General features: G+C 34.6%; 4 protein-coding genes, 1 long non-coding RNA gene and 1 other non-coding gene across 7 annotated transcripts; 3 read left to right on the top strand and 3 right to left on the bottom strand.

The window, feature by feature from the left end:
* Window positions 1-2719: 2719 nt before the first annotated feature.
* Window positions 2720-4630, bottom strand: LOC104771500 (uncharacterized). The gene is made up of 5 exons (XM_010496028.2): window positions 4305-4630; window positions 3562-3676; window positions 3379-3468; window positions 3182-3280; window positions 2720-3013 (listed from the first exon to the last, which is right to left on the bottom strand). The coding sequence occupies exons 1-5, from the start codon at window positions 4370-4372 to the stop codon at window positions 2912-2914; spliced, it is 474 nt and encodes a 157-aa protein (XP_010494330.1). The 5' UTR covers window positions 4373-4630; the 3' UTR covers window positions 2720-2911.
* A 4596-nt stretch (window positions 4631-9226) lies between these two features.
* TRNAA-AGC (transfer RNA alanine (anticodon AGC)) lies at window positions 9227-9299 on the top strand. Its single transcript has one exon. It is a non-coding gene; the product is annotated as a tRNA-Ala (tRNA).
* Window positions 9300-9383: 84 nt separating this feature from the next.
* On the top strand, window positions 9384-11095 carry LOC104771498 (1-aminocyclopropane-1-carboxylate oxidase homolog 10). Its single transcript, XM_010496027.3, has 3 exons — window positions 9384-10078; window positions 10311-10632; window positions 10707-11095. The coding sequence occupies exons 1-3, from the start codon at window positions 9558-9560 to the stop codon at window positions 10956-10958; spliced, it is 1095 nt and encodes a 364-aa protein (XP_010494329.1). The 5' UTR covers window positions 9384-9557; the 3' UTR covers window positions 10959-11095.
* Window positions 11096-12221: 1126 nt separating this feature from the next.
* On the top strand, window positions 12222-13048 carry LOC147919533 (uncharacterized). Its single transcript, XR_015592933.1, has 2 exons — window positions 12222-12445; window positions 12564-13048. It is a non-coding gene; the product is annotated as an uncharacterized LOC147919533 (long non-coding RNA).
* Window positions 12573-14487, bottom strand: LOC104771497 (electron transfer flavoprotein subunit beta, mitochondrial). 2 transcript variants are annotated; one of them, XR_015592932.1, is made up of 5 exons: window positions 14153-14356; window positions 13788-14072; window positions 13461-13541; window positions 13253-13350; window positions 12573-12994 (listed from the first exon to the last, which is right to left on the bottom strand). XR_015592932.1 is itself a non-coding variant. In XM_010496026.2 (5 exons), exons 1-5 carry the CDS (start codon window positions 14219-14221, stop codon window positions 12769-12771), a joined length of 756 nt encoding a protein of 251 aa, XP_010494328.1. In that variant the 5' UTR covers window positions 14222-14487; the 3' UTR covers window positions 12573-12768. The 2 variants fall into 2 exon arrangements, 1 of the variants encoding a protein (XP_010494328.1); XM_010496026.2 differs by having other exon boundaries at window positions 13253-13347; window positions 14153-14487.
* A 1378-nt stretch (window positions 14488-15865) lies between these two features.
* On the bottom strand, window positions 15866-17317 carry LOC104771496 (RING-H2 finger protein ATL16). Its single transcript, XM_010496025.3, has one exon. The coding sequence runs from the start codon at window positions 17059-17061 to the stop codon at window positions 15949-15951; it is 1113 nt and encodes a 370-aa protein (XP_010494327.1). The 5' UTR covers window positions 17062-17317; the 3' UTR covers window positions 15866-15948.
* Window positions 17318-18415: the final 1098 nt, after the last annotated feature.

The following is an 18415-nucleotide window of genomic DNA, read 5'->3' as shown; positions in this document are numbered from 1 at the left end:
TGATCTCAAAACAGAAAATCTATCTAACTCCGTTGAGAAACTTGGCCAATCATCAACCTCATCAACAATTTTAATAAGAGTCAAGCAGTCTGTCTCGAAATGCACCGAAGTCATACCCTGTTGAAGCACTGCATCCATTGCCCAGAGAAGAGCATCCAATTCCGAGTGGAGAGCCGAAAGATGTCGCTGCGTGTTCTTCAAGCCGTAGATCGGTGTTTGACTCATCAAAACAAAACCCAGACCAGCAAACTGGTCCTTTACCTCCCAAGAAGCATCAACCTGGCATCGAGTACTGTCCATCACTTGCTCCTCTTCCTCTTCGTCACCCTGTAGACTACCGTTGGAGTCCTCATAAGAAGCTACACACTGAGCGACTTTCCACTCCTTCGCCTCCGAGAGAGCTAGATTCAGTGTATCCATAGGCGAAATATCCTTGCCATTGAACAGTTTATCATTTCGGGATTTCCATATATACCATACTATCCAAGGGAAAACTTCTAGCTGCTCCTCTGTTGCTCCCTGCTCCTTTGCGCACCAGAAAAGATAGTCAAAATTTGCATAAATGGAGTTGCACGGGAAAACTCCCAGAGATATTGCAATGTTAGACAATGCCCAAACTTGTAGAGCCGGTGGACACATAAATAGTATATGATTAATGGATTCCTCTTCATCTCCACATCTGGGACAGGATCTATCAGTTCCACAGTGCCGCTCAACCAGTCTGTTATTAGCTGCAATACACCCTGAAATGGCCGGCCAAAGAAAATGTTTAAGTTTTCTTGATGTTTTTGTTTTCCATACCTGGCTCTTCAACTTGGTGATACTCGGTTCAAGGACTTCAAAATTGCCTTGCGTTGCAATGGCATAACCCGATTTAACGGTGTATTGGCCTGGTTTTGTAAAACTCCAAATATAATCATCAATCATAAAACGACTGCTAGGCTTTAGGCAAGTAATGAGAGGGATATCCCCCGAATCCACCAGGTTGTTCAACATGTCCATCTTCCATGTTTTTGACTCAAATTCAATCAAGTGATTAACATAGAGGTTTGGGTCCCTTGGAACGCCACAGTCTTTCGCTGGTCTCGCTGGAGTAGTGGGAACCCAGTTGTCTGTCCAGACGCGGGTATTAAAACCATATCGAATGTTTTTCCGGAGACCCTGCTGAAGGAGAGGTTTTGCTGCCATTATGCTACGCCATCCAAACGAAGGAGAGTTTGCTTTCACCACATCCATGGGATTTGAGTATCTAAAGTATCTACCTTTTAGAACACGGCATAGAAGAGAGTCTGGATATCTCAGTAGTCGCCATAGCTGTTTTGCAAGCAAAGCTAGGTTGAATTCCTTCAAGTCTCGGAACCCAAGTCCACCCTTTTCCATGGGGATGCTGATTTTGTCCCATGCCACCCAATGCAGACCCTTATTATTACTCTTCGTACTCCACCAGAATTTAGCTATCGCTCCTCGCAGCTTGTTGACAATATGTTTTGGCAATAGAAAGCAAGACATGACATAGGTTGGTAAAGCTTGAGCAACCGATTTAATGAGTACCTCTCTGCCACCCTTTGAAAGAAACTTCGCCGACCAGTAGTTTATCCTGGCATTTAATATGTCCTGTACAAAGGCAAAGACTTGTTGCTTCGATCCACAAATCGTTTCAGGGAGTCCTAAATAGGATCCCATACCACCTTCCTTGGAGATTCCTATCGCTCTTTTCAGCTCCGCTTTTAGATTCTGATTAACTCTGTTCCCGAAGAGGATGGCCGACTTCTCTCTGTTCAGTTGTTGTCCCGAAGCTGCTCCATAACTGTTAATGCTCCTTAGGAGCTCAGCACATTGCTGGATGTCTGCTCTGCAAAAGAAAAGGCTGTCGTCAGCGAACAGGAGATGTGATACAGGCGGGCTTCCTTGTGCTATTTTTAGTCCAGTGATACGTCCAGCTGCTTCCGCATCATGAAGTTGCGATATCAAAGCTTCAGTAAATAAAATAAACAAAAACGGAGACAGCGGGTCGCCTTGGCGTAATCCCCTTGAAGGGATTATATTTCCTTTTGCTTCCCCATTAATGAGCACCTTATAAGAAACTGAAGTTATACAACACATCATCATCGAGATCCACTTGCTATCAAAACCCAACTTCCGCATGAGCTGTTCCAAGAAAGACCATTCCACCCGGTCGTAGGCCTTGCTCATATCTGTCTTGATAGCAAGAAATTTTGCTCTACAAGTCGAGTTGGTTCTTAACGCATGGAATTTTCTTTAAAAGTAACTATATCATTCACACATACATAATTTTATGTATAAACTGAAATTTATAAATGTCTTTAGTTTACGTTTTAAGAAGATTGGAATTGGATGTGGACCCATAAAACCGCAATGACGAAAGAACTAAGATGAGGACCCGGGACCGTTGGGGTTGATACTTTCAAGACATTTTTTGTTTTTCTTCTATTTGAAATGGGTTTTCAGTTTATGTGTGTTTCTGTTCATTGTAGCTTGTGTGGTGCATTATGAACTTATCTAAGCTTATGCAATGCAAGATAGCTCTTATATACCAGTTAAAGTGGATGTAGTATTTGTTTCCTTTAAAATTCTCTAAATCTGAAGGTTCCTTTCATCGATCAGGTTTGTCCCTTCGATTTTGAAAGTTCTCCTAATCTGAAAGTTCTTTTCAAGTTGCTAAATCGGTGTTCAACATTTGCATCATGCATGGTTCAAGTTTTAACAAATCAAAACTTCAAAATTCCCAATATCAAATCAAAGTAAAAGATGAAGTATATCATAACTGAGCTATCCTAAGAAATCCTAAAAGAGAAAGAAAACAAAAGTTCTAAGAAAATATTTCATCGGGAAAAAAGGAGAAGCCAAAGGTATTGCTCATGGCAAAACCAGAAGAAAAATAATATTGATACTAAGCAGCTTTCGGCTTAGGTGTCCTCTTCTTCAACATCCTCTTCGGTGCCGAGTTCTTCATTCCAATAAAGAAGAGCAATGCTCCAAAGAGTGCAACACTCTGCAACAACAAAAGGAATGATGGGATGATCTTGGCTTTATAAGACTGAAATGTTTAAGGTGTTAAGCTACATTCTTTTCGATTCAACAGATAGAGACTTGCACCCTAATGCAAACACAGTCCCAGTTTCTAGAGATTACAATAATTAAACAGAAGTTCTTAACAAACCTGCAAGAACTCAGTCAACAGAAGGGAGAAATGGCGTTCCTGAGGTCCGTAGTTGTAGAAATCATACAGGATGGGACTGACAGCCACCAAGTAGAAAGCCTAAAGCAAACAGATAAATGAGATAGCAAGGTCAGATAATGGGTAAAGCCTTGGATCCCTTTTTTGTAAACATGGGATGAACAAGAAGAAAGCCTAACCAGAAGATAAGCACCAACGATGTTTCCGATAACAAAGAGTAAGCCTCCAGCTCCTTTCAGGGCAATAACAGTGACAACGACTTGTCTCACCTTAAAAAAAAAAATCATTCTCTAGGTTATATAAGCACATATATAGCCAGTGACCGCATGACAAAAGAACATCATAACGACTAGACCCTTTACCTCTATCTTGGGCAGAGCTACCCCTAATCTAGAAGATAGATGTGCCTTAGCCAAATTAAGCTTTGGAGCCAATTCTTTAGCTGCAGGACCACCATCAACTCCAAAGTCATTGAACCTATAAACCCAAATAAGCATAGTTACAATTTAGTAACATGGTCAAAAGAGGTAGAGGATATTTTGAGTAGCTTCTTCTAAAAACAACAATGAATTGTACGAAAACAATCTTAGATTAAAGTTAAAGATCGTCTTCCATTTAGAGCTAAAGATGCTTCTCTCTAGACCACTATACACTGAAATAACCAAACCAATACACACCATTTGAAAGATGAGCAATCACATTGGATTGTGGAGACCTCTCTATAAACGAATCCAATCTCCTTCTATGTCAGAATTAAGAGAGAACAGTTCTATGTGACCTAATGCAGATCAACTATGACCAAACTAATACAATAAATATTCAAACTTTGATTAATAATATGCAGTATCTAGAGATTCAGATCTGAACAAGTATCCAAAAATCAAAGCTTGATAGATTCGTTCAGCTGAGAATTCGATTTCACAAAACCCTAGATTATAAAGAACGAGTCTACAAAGCTTCTCAATTCCTAGTTTAGATCTAGCAGGAAACAATTTCATTGTCAGAAAAACCAAAGAAAAGAACCCAAATCACATAATCAAGGAACACGAGAAACAGATCGAGAAGGAGGATGGATGAAGCGGAAAAAAAAGAAGAGAGAGCTCACATTTGCCAAGCGGAGAGGATGAAGAGAGAAGCGAAGAGAACTCTTCCAAGGAAAGAGAAGAAACCCATCTCTCTGATTTTGCTCGCGAGATTTGTCTGACGGAGACAGAGAGAGTCTTCTTGTTCGGCTGAGGAGGAGGAGGATGAGAGAGTTCGGTTCTTCTGGTTTTGGATTATTTATTTTAACATTTATTTATAAATAAATCAAAAAACATTATGGAACTTATTAACTTTTTTTTAACTCCCAACGAAAAACTGTACTCCACGATCTTATTTATTCGATGCGTCTCTCCAATTCTTAACTTGGAAACTAGTATATACTAGGTTATTACTTTTCTTTTTGTAAAAATTAATTTTATTTTATTTGTAGAGTCTTCAGTTTACTTTTTTTCTTTTCTTTTCTTCAGCTTACATAAGGGATAAAGACTATATGGAATACTTTTGACAAAGACTATAGTTTATATAAGAAAAAAAAAACAAAACGTACAATTTCAAAAAATTTGGGTTTATATATCTGATTATTATTTGTAAATGGATATACATTAGTGTGTTATAGTAAAAAAGCTTGATGTCAAAATTACTCATTAACAAGATCGTGACATGTGTCAATTGTATCATTCAGATGTTGACACGTGTCAATTCTAAATTTATTAAAAAATTTTAAAATAAAAATGTAAAAATTCAAAACCTACCATAAAAAGATTTTATGTAAATGTAAAATAGAGAAAAGAAAACCTAATAAATAGAAATTTAAAATTCGAAATTATAATCGTCTCATATTTTTTTACCAATCAAATAATTTATTCAAAAAGACTGTTATTGTAATATATATAAGATATGAGTATGTAAGATTAACGTATGTGTTTTTGTAACTATAAAATATTAAAGTAAAGAGACATATAATAGGTTATTTAATGTGTTCATAAATAAAATTTGTTGGTTGTAGTAAAGACTAAAGAGTATATTTTACAAGTAAAATATTGTTGTGTGTACAAATACATTTTGAGTGGTAGTGTAGATAGTATATTTGTAAATGGATATACATTAGTGTATTATAGCAAAAAAAAAATAACTATTTTCTATAACTAAAAGTTTATCTCTTTACTTTTATACATTGTTTTTACTTACGAAAATAATTGAATTAAATATATATTCTTTGTTAAATTTTATTTTATTTTAATAACTTTGAACTCATCTACAACTATTTTCTTTAACTAAAAGTGTATCTATTTACTTTTTTTTCAACCATACAATAAATTAAAAGGAAATTCCTCAGTTAGTTGCCCATGCCGGAGGGAAGGATTTTTTTAAAGAAACTTCAGAGATAAGAGAACGTGAAACACATGCAAGATATTCTGCCTTCGTATATGCTGCACGCGAGATCCAGGAGATGAAGAATAGTAGGAAGGACTCCAGCGAGTTAAACTCATCGAGCAGGTTGGAGAAAGACGGACAATCTTGGACTGCACCATAGTGAGTAACTCAACACAATCAGTCTCAAAATATTGACAAGTGATTCCTAAGCATGTATCCGCTCCATGGCCCACAACAACTCTTCTAACTCCAAATGTAGGGGGAGAGGCTCCGTCTTAGACACGAGGTGAAATACATGGACATGCGAAGATGGAGATGGAGCTGACATGACCACCGTAAAAGAGAGCGCCTCTTCCCAGGCTAACTTATCGCCCAAAGCCTTAGCAATTATATCATTTGCCTCAATCTCTAAACCTTGAAAAACTTTTTTTGTTTATGGCTTTCCAGATTGCCCATAAAATTCATGGTAATTGAAGAAGTTGATCAAGATCACCCTTTTGAGAGGCACCCTTCCAGAAGAAAAATCTAAATTCGATTACACCGACTCATATGTAAAACCCTCTGACGAGACCAGAGTCGAAGATAAATCCCAAACTTCACACGAGCGAGGACATTCAAAGAAAACATGATTAATAGTCTCAACCGCAGAGTCGCACCTTTTTACACCAAATGTCACATTGGATATCTCGGTGTATCTATTTACTTTATAGATAGATTACTAAAATATTTACTTTGTATTCTTTTAAATTTAATTTTATTTTTAAAAATCTAAACTCGCACATCGGGCGGATCCTAATCTAGTCTTATTATATAAAGTTTGATGTCAAAATTACTAATTAACAAGATTGTGACACGTATCAATTGTATCATTTATATATTGACACATATCAATTCTAAATTTATTAAAATTTTAAAAGATAAAAATGTAAAAATTCAAAACCTACCATAAAGAGGTTTTATATAAAAGTAAAATAGAAAAAAGAAAACCTAATTTTATTTAAAATCTTTTAAAGAAAAAAAAAAGTAACAAGATCGTGACATGTGTCAATTCTAAATTTATTAAAATTTAAAAATTAAAATTATATATATATATCATAAAATTCTAAATTATAATATTGTTTACTTATTATAATTTGAAGTTGCTAATTTTACAAAAAAAGATTACTTTTTATATAAGATAAAAAAATGATTCTGATAATTATACAATTAATTACTGTTTAAAAAAAAATGTAAATTACTCACCTTTACATAAAGAAAAAGATTGTTGAAGTAAAAAAATAAAAAATAAAAATAGATCGTCTCATATTTTTTTCACCAATCAAATAATTTATTCAAAGAGACTAATATTGTAATATATAATATAGGAGTATGTAAAATTAACATATGCATTTTTGTAACTATAAAAATGTTAAAGTGAAGAGACATATAATAGGTTATTTAATGTGTTTATAAAGATAATTTGTTGGTAGTAGTAAATACTAAAGAGTATATTTTAACAGTAAAATATATTTGTGTGTACAAATACACTTTTAATGGTATTATAAATAGTATTTTTGTAAATGGATATACATTAGTGTATTATAGCAAAAAAAACAACAACTATTTTCTACAGCTAAATGTTTATCTCTTTACTTTTATACAATGTTTTTACTTACGAACAAAATTGAATGTATATTCTTTGTTAAATTTAATTGTATTTTAATAACTTTACTCATCTACAACAATTTTCTTTAACTAAAAGTTAATCTATTTATATTTTTTTTTCGACCAAACAATAAATTAAAAAGAAATTCCTCGATTAGTTGCCCAAACCGGAGGGATGGGGTTTACAAAAGAAACTTCAGAGGTATGAGAACGTGAAGCATGGGCAAGACAATCCGCCTTCGTATTTGACGCACGCGGGATCCAAGAGATGGAGAATAGTGGGAAGGACAACGAGCTAAACTCATCGAGCAGGTTAGAGAAGGACAACCAATCTTCAACGGACTGCACCATAGTGAGTAACTCAGCACAATCAGTCTTAAAATGTTGACAAGCGATCCCTGTAGCACGTATCCGCTCCATGGCCAACAAGAATGCTTCTAACTCCGAATGTAGGGGGAGGAGCTCAATCTTAGACACTTGGCCCCCAACAACAAGGTTCGATCCTCACCAACGCAACAACAAGGTCCTGAATGCACATTGGTGGCTTTCCAAGAACCATCATCTGACAACGAGGTGAAGAAACCTGGACATCCGAAGACGGAGATTGAGCTGACATGACTGCCATAAAAGAGAGCGCCTCTTCCCAGGCTAGCATATCGCCCAAATCCTGAGAAATTATTTCATTCATCTCGATCAATCTCTAAACTTTGAAAAACTTTTATATTTATGACCTTCGAGATTGCCCATAAAATCTATGGTAACTGAAGAAGTTGATCATGATCACCATGTTGAAAAGCATCCCTCCAAAAAACAAAATCCAAATTCGAGTACACCTTCCAGATTGCCCATAAAATCTATGGTAATTGAAGAAGTTGATCAGGATCATTATGTTGAGAGACATCGCTCCAGAAAATAAAATCCAAATTCGAGTACACCGACTCATATGGAAACCCCTCTGACGAGACCAAAGTCAGAGATAAATTTCAAACTTCACACGAGCGAGGTCATTCAAAGAAAATATTATTAATAGTCTCAACCGCAGAGTCGCACTTTTTACACCAAATATCACATTGGACACCTCGGTGTATATATTTACTTTTATAGATAGTTTTTACTTACTAAAAATATTTACTTTTTATTCTTTATTAAATTTAATTTTATTTTAAAAACTCTAAACCCGCACATCAGGCGGATCCTAATCTAGTTATATAATATAAATTATTATGGAAAACAATTTAGTAAAACAGGAAAAATGATTAAGTAATAAAACAAAATTAGTTTGTTGTTTTATAAAGAAGTATATTATATTGTTATGCCAGCATAATTTTCGTTTTTGTATTGCATCTTTGTTGTTAATTGGGGATAATTATATATTGTTAAATACTTATAACTTTATTAATTTTTATTTCTGTAAATAATAATGTGAAATATAAAAATATGAATTTGATTTCTAAAAACACAAAAAGTCATATGCCATAAATGGTTACATTTTATAAAAACTTTCTCCATCATGTTTAAATATTTTATAGGTAAAATGTATTTTACATAAAATAAACACAATTTTTTAAAAAATTTAGTTAATATTTTATTTTAGATCCCAAATTAATAATTTTATTCATAATAATTTTAGTTGAATTGATTTATTTAGTGCGGGTTGTTACCTACTACCTAGTTAGATTATATCCTAAATTAGAAATATTAATATTATACTGTTAAGGAAATATCTAATTTATTTTTGAACAAAAAACAGCTTCTTGCCTTCTGCATTCTTTTTATGGTCAAACACTTCATTCAATAATTTAAGATCCATACACTACAATTGTTGGTACTTCGTGTACAACCAATAAGGCGGTATTGAATAAGAAACATAAACTTGATCTACTTCATAAGGTTTGTATTTGTGTCAGATGTAAAAGTTCTAGTGGTTAGAAAACTTTAGTTTTATTCTTTAGATTGTTGTCAAATGGGGATGTAGCTCAGATGGTAGAGCGCTCGCTTAGCATGCGAGAGGTACGGGGATCGATACCCCGCATCTCCAATTTTAAGTGATTTGCTTTTTTTTTCCTTTTTAAGATTTAATTTTAAGTTTTTAACTGTCGGAATCTCCAAACTCCCAAACGTCATTTTGATCCTTTGAATTCTTTGCACAATTACACAACACGTCTCTCAGTCAACAAACAAAGACTTAAAGACACCACACATGTACACTTCAACACTTATCTTTTACTCCTGTGTTCTGTCTTAAATCATTGAATCTTCCTATCGACAAAAAATAAAATAAAAAGAAAAAAGAGACATGGCAGACAAAACCGATCGTATGAACGATCTCACGACTTTTATCTCGACGAACACCGGAGTTAAAGGACTCGTCGATGCCGAAATAACCGAAGTTCCTCGACTCTTCCATGTCCCTTCTTCAACCTTATCAAACAACAGACCTTCAGATATCTCCGACTTAAACCTCACCGTCCCAATCATCGACCTCGGAGAAATCACTAATGATATTGATGTCACATCCTCGAGGAACAACGTCGTTTCGAAGATCAAAGACGCAGCTGAGAAGTGGGGATTTTTTCAGGTGATCAATCATGGTGTTCCTTTAACTGTTCTTGAAGAGATCAAACAAGGAGTTCGAAAGTTTCACGAAGAAGATCCAGAGGTGAAGAAACAATACATGTCTACCGATTTAAATAAGAGATTTCTTTATAACAATAATTTCGATCTCTATCATTCTTCTCCTGTGAATTGGAGAGACTCTTTCACTTGTTACATTGCTCCAGATCCTCCAAATCCCAAGGATATTCCAGTAGCTTGCAGGTAACTTTTATAGTGATTAATAGTATATTTGTAGTGATTAATTATTCTATTTCTTACCATCCACAATACATAATTTAAAAGTACACAATCCGATATTACCTTCGTTTAGGTTCGATGTATTTTGTTTATTTGGTAATTGGTTCACTTTGGTTCGGATACACTAAAATAGTTTTTAGCATTTGGTGATTATTTTGCATAAATAACAAAATTTACGTACTTCAAATGATTCTAGGGGTGCTGTGATCGAATACACGAAGCATGTAATGGAATTGGGAGATTTGCTCTTCCAACTTCTATCAGAAGCTTTAGGTTTAGACTCTGAGATACTGAAGAGGATGGATTGTCTTAAGGGTTTGTTCATGGTCTGCCATTACTATCCACCTTGCCCACAGCCAGACCTAACTTTGGGGATAAGTAAACACACCGATAACTCTTTCTTCACGCTTCTTCTTCAAGACCAAATCGGTGGTCTTCAAGTTCTCCATCAAGATTATTGGGTCGATGTACCTCCTGTTCCTGGAGCTCTTGTTGTCAACATTGGTGATTTCATGCAGGCAAGTCCAGTTGATGCATTATTTTAACTGAAAAACAGTCTTAACATATATATTTGAGACATTCTGTTTTGCAGCTGATAACAAACGACAAGTTCTTAAGTGTGGAGCATAGGGTACGAGCGAATAGAGATGGACCGCGGATTTCCATCGCTTGCTTCTTTAGCTCAAGTCTGTCTCCAAATTCCACGGTTTATGGACCGATTAAAGAGCTCTTGTCTGATGAAAACCCTGCAAAGTACAAAGATATCACCATACCAGAGTACACTGCAGGATACCTTGCAAACATCTTTGATGGAAAGTCATATTTGTCTAATTTCAGGATATGAAAGAAGTCTTGTCCTACTTGGTGAATGATTGATATTTGTGTTCTTTTGTATATGTTAAGCTACTATGTTTTTGTTCTGGAGTTCGGAACCACTGTACCAATAAGAAAAAATGTTATACACACAAGACGTTTAAGTAACTTACCGGATTTTTGGACGTCCATTTCATGTCTATAAAAGTGATAAGGAGCTTCGTTTTTGAACCATGAGCTATAATGATGAGTAAACTCACCTTAGTTATGTGTAAGCCCATATATAAATATAACCCATCTAATATTGTTTTGACCCATTTTATTTATTTAGACCTATATAATATTGTTTTGTTGTAAACTATATAATAATATATTAGATTAGGATCCGTGCTAGAGCACGGGTTAAAATTCCTTTTATTTATATTATAATTTTAGAATAAAATATAATTCATATGATTGTTTTTAAAAGCTTTTTTGGATAAAACATTATTCAATAAAATCATATGCTAAATATGATGCTTGTAAAAAACATCTATTTGTAAGTTTTATATTGTTAATTTGTAATTTTATGTATGAGAAATGGTTATGTTTGTTGTTTGTTTTTATTTTAATTTTTGAACATGTTTGGTGAAGAGTGTTTTAATATGACCCGTGTTTAGGTTAGATTTTATTTTCAACTGCACAATAAGATCTTGGAAACCACGATTAAGTGTGATAAATTATCAAAATTTTATTCCTTTTTACGCCTAACAATATATTTTTATGCCTAACAGTATATATTTTGTAACAATACATAGAATACTAAATATTTTTTTTGGAAATTGTATAAATCATTGGAATATTCTCTTTAAGAGGATTTTTTGGGATATTCTTAAGTGTATTCCACAGTTTAACCAATTAATCTGTATTTTTTTGTAACTAACCTATATTTAATCTATAACCTATTTTGTAACCAACTTATAAAAATTATATAGTCTACAAAAAAAGTTGTGTACTTCCGTTTCTGTTTTATTACTAGATTAAGATCCGTGCTATAACATGGGTTGAAATTCATTTTATTTATATTGTAATTTTTATATAAAATATAATTTATGTAATTGTTTTTAAAAGTTTATACAATAACTTTTAAAGAACTTTATACAAGACACAAAGACGTAAGTATTAAAAAAATTTATAATTTATTGTCAAATTATTTCATGGCGTTATACAATGGTTATAAAGAGATCTTATATTTTGTTCAAAAAAAAGGAGTCTTATATAGCTTATTAAGAGTCAAGACACGTGAATAACATACAACCAAAGCAAGAATCAATCACATTAAAGAGATGTTGTGATCGTGGGAGATGGAGACTAATCGTGGGGATTTTGATTGCAGGGGGATGAATGTGGACTCAATCACATTTAAGAGATGTTTGTTGATCACTTTTGCACTTGTAAGGGATCTAGAGAAACAAGATCTCCAAGAAATAAGTCACATTTGGTCCTTGATGAAGTCTACATAAGGAAATGTTCTTTAAGGTGATTTTTTCTTCCTCCTTTTATTATCTTCTGTACTCATGGTCTAGAGGCTTCACTTTATCACGACACTTCCACATCGTATAACCATGGCTGACTTTCGATTTGTTGACCTTATCAGACGCAGGGCTTAAGAAACAGATAATCAGAGAAATGTGTACTACTTTTACATCCAAGGTAACTTACTGAACAAAACGATTCACATTTGATTTATTTTTATTTACTTCCCACTTTATGCCTTCACAAAGCAATGGTGTGAATATGAAAAAGATGATCAAGTCTATTAGCAGGTTGGAATAAAGACATATAGGTACAAGGTTCTTCCTTCAAACTACATGAGCTTCATTTCTGAGCTTCTCAATCAACTCATCCACTGAAGAAACCATAACCCCAGATTTCCTCTTTGGAGGCTCCGTGACTTCCAAGATCTCTATGTCAGATTTAACGTCAACTTTCAGATCTTGCACCGTCATTTTCTTTATAGGCTTCGATTTCGCCTTCATTATGTTAGGAAGTGATGCATATCTTGGTTGGTTCAGCCTCAAATCAGTTCTGCATTGTAAAATCAAAAGCTGTTATAAACACAACGAGAGTTGTTGCACCTTTCTACTAAAGCTATATGCTAGTTTGGTTAATAATTTGTGAGACCACACAACGAGTTCCACAAAGAATGCAATTAACAGAATGATGAACCGATCCGATTAACTGAAACATAAACAGGTTAGTTGGTGGTTGATACATTATACATATAAAACCTCAACTCAAGAGAGATCATGACGTCACACAATCATGTAAGAATCTAGAACTTACGTTATCACAGCAGGTAAGTCAACACAAAGAGTTTCAAGACCTCCATCTACTTCTCTATCCACAGTTGCAATATGCTTATCCTTATCCAACACAACCTACTAAACAACAACGAGTAGAGCACAGTAAACAAACAAATCATAACTCAGAGAGCATACATAAAAGATAACATATGATCTGAAAGCTTTCAAAGGAACTACTCCTTCGTTACCTTCGATGCAAAGGTTGCTTGTGGCCAACCAAGCAAAGCTGCAACCATTTGTCCTGTTTGATTGCAGTCATCATCTATTGCCTGCAGAACTAAAAAACGTTTACACAGCAATATACTTTACATCAAACTTAATTCGAATAATAAGGAGTACCAACTGAAAGCTATTACAAAAACCAGTGTTCATCATCTTAACCATTCCAAGACTCAATGAATATGTTATAATAAGCATAATATGATGAGTCAAATCCTGAAAAATCTCAACTTTAGCAAAGATTCAGTTCTTAACCAAAGTTCAAAACTTGCCAATCAAATCAGAGCAAAACGAACCTGTTTCCCTAGAAAAATCAATCCAGGGTTCTCAACTTCAGCAAGACTCTTCAAGATCTTAGCAATCGTCAAAGGAAGGAAGCTAGTATTGGTCTCCACATGGATCCCTCGATCCGCACCCATAGCTAAACCAGTACGAAGCGTGTCCACGCACTGTGAAGGTCCAATACTCACTGCAACAACCTCTTTGGCAAAACCCGCTTCTTTGATTCGAAGCGCTTCCTCAAGAGCGATCTCACAGAACGGATTCATCGACATCTTCACATTTTGAGTATCTACACCAGTCTGATTTCAACGATAAAGGAATCAAATTTAGCGGCAATTCAACGGCTACCGAGAAATTTAGAGATGGGTTTTGTGTGTACCTTATCGGGTTTGACACGGATCTTGACGGCGTAGTCGACGACACGCTTGACGGCGACGAGGATCTTCATTTTGTCCGATAACAGCAGAAAAAAAAAAGGGAGCAGAAGCAAATTTTAGTTTCTGGATCGAAGATTATTCGGGTTTATTGTTTGGTTAAATCCGGTTTAGAGTTTAGGCCGCCGGGGATAAAAAATGATGAAAAAATCTTAAGGGTGTGGGGGGGTATTCATCCTATCTTAATTAGCCAATAGAAATGCAATAGCAGATAAAATAAAATCTGTAGAATTTTATTGACCAGTTAAAATATCAGTTTGAGATTATAAATAAAAGTTCTAAACAAAATTATATGTCAATTTAAATCTATATAAGAGAATTAGGATTACAATTAAATAAACATATATGTCATTTTGGATTTATAAATAATGATTAGAATTTAAATTTTACAATCAAACAAAATTATATGTCGGTTTAGATTTATAAAAGAGTTTTTAAGGTTTATATTTATACAATTAAATTGATTGTATTTAGAAATGCTTAAAAGAGTTGTGTTAGATTTAAAATATACATTAAAAACGTGTAAAAATCATGGTTATTTTTTTCTTCACAAAAATATCTATTATAAATTTCATAGTAGTATTGATGATTTTCTCGAATTCCTCAATTTTGAAATGATGATTTCAATTCATCTTTAGCCAACATAAATTAATTACGAAGTACTTTTTTTCATTTTCTGATATTTTTCTTTCATGTTGTCTATTTTATAATAAGTTTGAGGATTTATGTTCTTTGTTTGCATAGTTTTGCAGTTTTAAAATTAACTTGCACACATAGCGCAATCAACCTTGAGTATTTTTGACAAAATTAACAACAACAAAAAAGTTGTGGTGTGATATGCTTTGTTCATAAAAGCAGTAAATTACCATTTGCTTTGTCTAGATATACATATATTTGAATGGATTGATTGTTTATTTCTTAGTCTTTTTTGGATATTTCTTGGTATTTTAGGAGTAGTGGTGGATTGGAAACAACGACGGAAGAAAGGTGGTGAGTTAGTGGTTCTATTCTTGGTGGAAGAATCGTCCTGTTGGTCCAAGTCAGGGATCGATTCTCCCCAAACGCGGAATTGCTCAGCTTTATCCTTTGGCCACATGGGTATAGGCTCATTGCTTACGGCCCATTTGCAAACTTGGGAAGACCCTATCGTGGAATACTCTCTCATTTAATAAAAAAAAAAAAAAAAAAAAAAAAAAAAAACAAACAACGACGGAAGAAACTTGATAGTGACGAGAAACATTAGAGTTGGCAAGGTGTGCACGATGGTGAACGACAGGACGAATGGTGAGAGATCAGCAGTGAGTGATATTTTTTTTGGTGAAAATTCAAAGATTTCTAAACTTTTCACTTTTATCTTTCTCATTTACATAAAAAAAAAAATTCTAGTTTTCCAAAAAGACGATGTTTTACTCCTAATCCTGAATGAAATTTGGGGTTCACGGACCCGGATTTGAGTTGGAATGTTATGCATTTACTATCGGGATATCAGATTTTGACGTAGAAGTGTGAATCCCTCCATGAGTTTTTTTGTTTGTTTGTGTAAAGCAAGTTTTTTGAGTTTTGCAAACTTAGATAGTCAAATAATTTATCTGTCACATACAACTCATCTAAACAAACCTTTCTCGCCTACCTCTCACCGACCAAATAATAAAAAAATCTATCTCAAAAATATTGAAAATGAAATAACAAAAACAAATGTAGAAAGAAACAAGAAAATTAGACAAATCAGCAAAGCGGCCCATTAGGGTTCAAAATAAAGAGGCAATATAGACGAACTTCTAGAGCGTCTACTGCTCCCAAAAGAGAAGAAAGATCTCTTCACTTTGGAATTAATAACATTGCCACTACTGCTACATCCTCCTCCGTCTCCGACCACCTGAGCTTCTCGATTCTTCCGAATCGCCTCTTGAACCGCTAGGTAAAGCTGTCGATCCGCCGATGAATCCATTGAGATGGATCTTCTAATGGGCTGAATACTGCTAAATTGCTCGTCTTTACCTCTTCTTATGTCGATGCATTCGTCTCCCATACTCGTGACCTTGTGAAGCTTTCTGCATTTCCTTGGAAGCCCTCCACGGTCAAGCTTCTTCGGAGATGGACTGATCGAATTAAGAGTGTCTTCGCTCATTAGGTGACCTGAGTTTGACCTTTCTTGTTCCATAAGTAACCTTCCGTTTCTCGGACTATCTCTGTTACTACCAATGCTATGCCCTAGCTCAATGATCACATACTCGTTCTCACCTCTTAACACGACCGGATTCTCGGGAGAAGTGCTCGGCGCAGAAACCCGATTCGGAGGGAAACTTGTGTCAGAAGAAACCCTAGCTCTACACAAAGGGCAATTGGCATTGTTCTGAAGCCATACATCGATACAGTCAATATGAAACAAATGACAACAATTTGGGATAATCCTCAACTTCTCCTCATCTTGAAACTCATTCAAACAAACAGAGCATTCTTGAAAACTCTTCTCTTCTTCTCCTGTGAAAACGCCGTCGTTTTGCTCGTCTCTCTTCTTGAATTTAAAGATTGGGATAGCTCTAATGACAGATTCATCAAGACCACGGTTTCTGAACTCTGGAGAGTAAACCATTAGAGGATCTTGGTTGTTGTGTCGCCTTCGAGATAAGGAGAACCGACGAAGAATGTCGATTCGGTGCCAATTCAGACAACATTTGATAACGAAAACATAATAGCTTACAAGTAAGAATGCTGTGGCTAAGATTCCAATCACCGCAACGGCTAAGATTGGGAAACTCGTCCCTGTCGAGCTCGCACGGTGGAAGACAGGCAGCGGCGCCGGAGGTGAGAAGCTCAGATCCCGGAGGAGGTTGCTACGGTTTGATAGATCCATTAACTTACTATACGAACAAGCTCATCCTCTAATGGAGAATAAAAGAGTAAACTTTGAAAGATCTTGAAGAGAGAGAGATTGGAGTAAAATGAAAGTTCGGTGAGATTTCTTGGGGTCTTTATATGATTATATTAATATTTTTCTTGATCGGTGTGACTCGTTTACTCTAAGATTAGTATTTATAAAAAATGTAAAATTAACTGTTATTTTAATTTAACAGTTAATTTGATTGGTCGGAAAATTGAAAGTTTGTTTGTTTGTTTATGTACTAGTGGTGGGGACTTTTTTTTATTTAATAAAAAAATCTGACATATATTCGCATTAACTATGATTTTATAATTTTGTTTGCATTAATTGTTATGATTATATAATTTGATCTACCTTTTGGACATTTTGGTATTGGAGTGATGTTGCTTTTGATAATTATATATTATTGTTTTGAATTGATATTCTGATAGTGAAAGTTCGTCTAAGTAGATAGAATTGTTAATCTTTAATTTACGCGATGTAATGATGTTATATCCATTAATTAACAATAACTAAATCGATATATTATCTTTGTGGATATGATTTATGATCTAACCATGATTGTCGGTAGCTTGTTAATAACAAGTTGTAGACTTTGTTGTAGTAGTGACTAGTGAGGTTCTTATACTAGAATCTTTCAAGTTTCAGACGAATCCTGCGTACACTTAGTTGTAATATTTTGTTTTCCTGTTTAAAAAAAATATTTATAGAATTATTCTATATGCTAGTATGATTTTCTCATCAATCAAACCCATTATATATAAATGATTCATTTCAAATTGTTTTCAACTGCATATGATATCTTGTTAGATGATAAAGTGAGCTTTGACTAAACACGTAACTTTGAAAATATGTTGTTGGGGATAGATCCTCACTCCAATAAGAGGGTCTGGTCCAAAGAAAAGCCCAAAATAATTCTCCTAGGAAAGAGGGGTATTTTGGTTTTTTTGGAGGACAAACCGACACAGTTTCCTATAGGTACAGGCGTACGGTTTTCGAGAAAAGGGGATCGAGAAAAAGGCAAGAGAACACGGATAGCAAGTACGAAGCTCTCACTCATCCAGAGCTAGAATTTACAAGCCCGCAGCTCATCCATTGTATTCGTTCATTGTTTATAATTTGTTTAAGTTGTGTTGTAACCCATCTTTTGTGTCCTGGCACCGATTAATAGAAGAGAATTTCGACCTCCTTTTACCAAACTAAACATTCTAATTGTGACCGATCTAGACATCAACATATGTTAAAGGTTATATACTTATATTACCATTCATTGAAATACGAAACTTATAGTAGTACAGTATAACTTTTCCTTTATTAACTGGTTCTC

Source organism: Camelina sativa, chromosome 20 (assembly GCF_030686135.1).
Source record: "Camelina sativa cultivar CO46 ecotype springtype chromosome 20, ASM3068613v1".
NCBI classification, from domain to species: Eukaryota; Viridiplantae; Streptophyta; class Magnoliopsida; order Brassicales; family Brassicaceae; genus Camelina; species Camelina sativa.
Note: the sequence above shows the minus strand (reverse complement) of the source record. Positions and strands in the feature narration are given on the sequence as shown.

Bases quoted from the DNA above. Each gene is read 5' to 3' on its own strand.
- LOC104771500 (XM_010496028.2), bottom strand. From the start codon at position 4,372: ATGGGTTTCTTCTCTTTCCTTGGAAGAGTTCTCTTCGCTTCTCTCTTC. The intron at 3,677-4,304 runs GTGAGCTCTCTC...TTGGGTTTATAG, and splicing joins ATCCTCTCCGCTTGGCAAAT to GTTCAATGACTTTGGAGTTG. The intron at 3,281-3,378 runs GTTAGGCTTTCT...TGTTTGCTTTAG, and splicing joins TCGTTGGTGCTTATCTTCTG to GCTTTCTACTTGGTGGCTGT.
- LOC104771498 (XM_010496027.3), top strand. From the start codon at position 9,558: ATGGCAGACAAAACCGATCGTATGAACGATCTCACGACTTTTATCTCG. The intron at 10,079-10,310 runs GTAACTTTTATA...AAATGATTCTAG, and splicing joins GATATTCCAGTAGCTTGCAG to GGGTGCTGTGATCGAATACA. The intron at 10,633-10,706 runs GCAAGTCCAGTT...TCTGTTTTGCAG, and splicing joins ACATTGGTGATTTCATGCAG to CTGATAACAAACGACAAGTT.
- LOC104771497 (XM_010496026.2), bottom strand. From the start codon at position 14,221: ATGAAGATCCTCGTCGCCGTCAAGCGTGTCGTCGACTACGCCGTCAAG. The intron at 13,542-13,787 runs GTTCGTTTTGCT...TTAGTTCTGCAG, and splicing joins TGATTTTTCTAGGGAAACAG to GCAATAGATGATGACTGCAA. The intron at 13,348-13,460 runs GTAACGAAGGAG...GTTGTTTAGTAG, and splicing joins AAGCAACCTTTGCATCGAAG to GTTGTGTTGGATAAGGATAA.
- LOC104771496 (XM_010496025.3), bottom strand. From the start codon at position 17,061: ATGGATCTATCAAACCGTAGCAACCTCCTCCGGGATCTGAGCTTCTCA.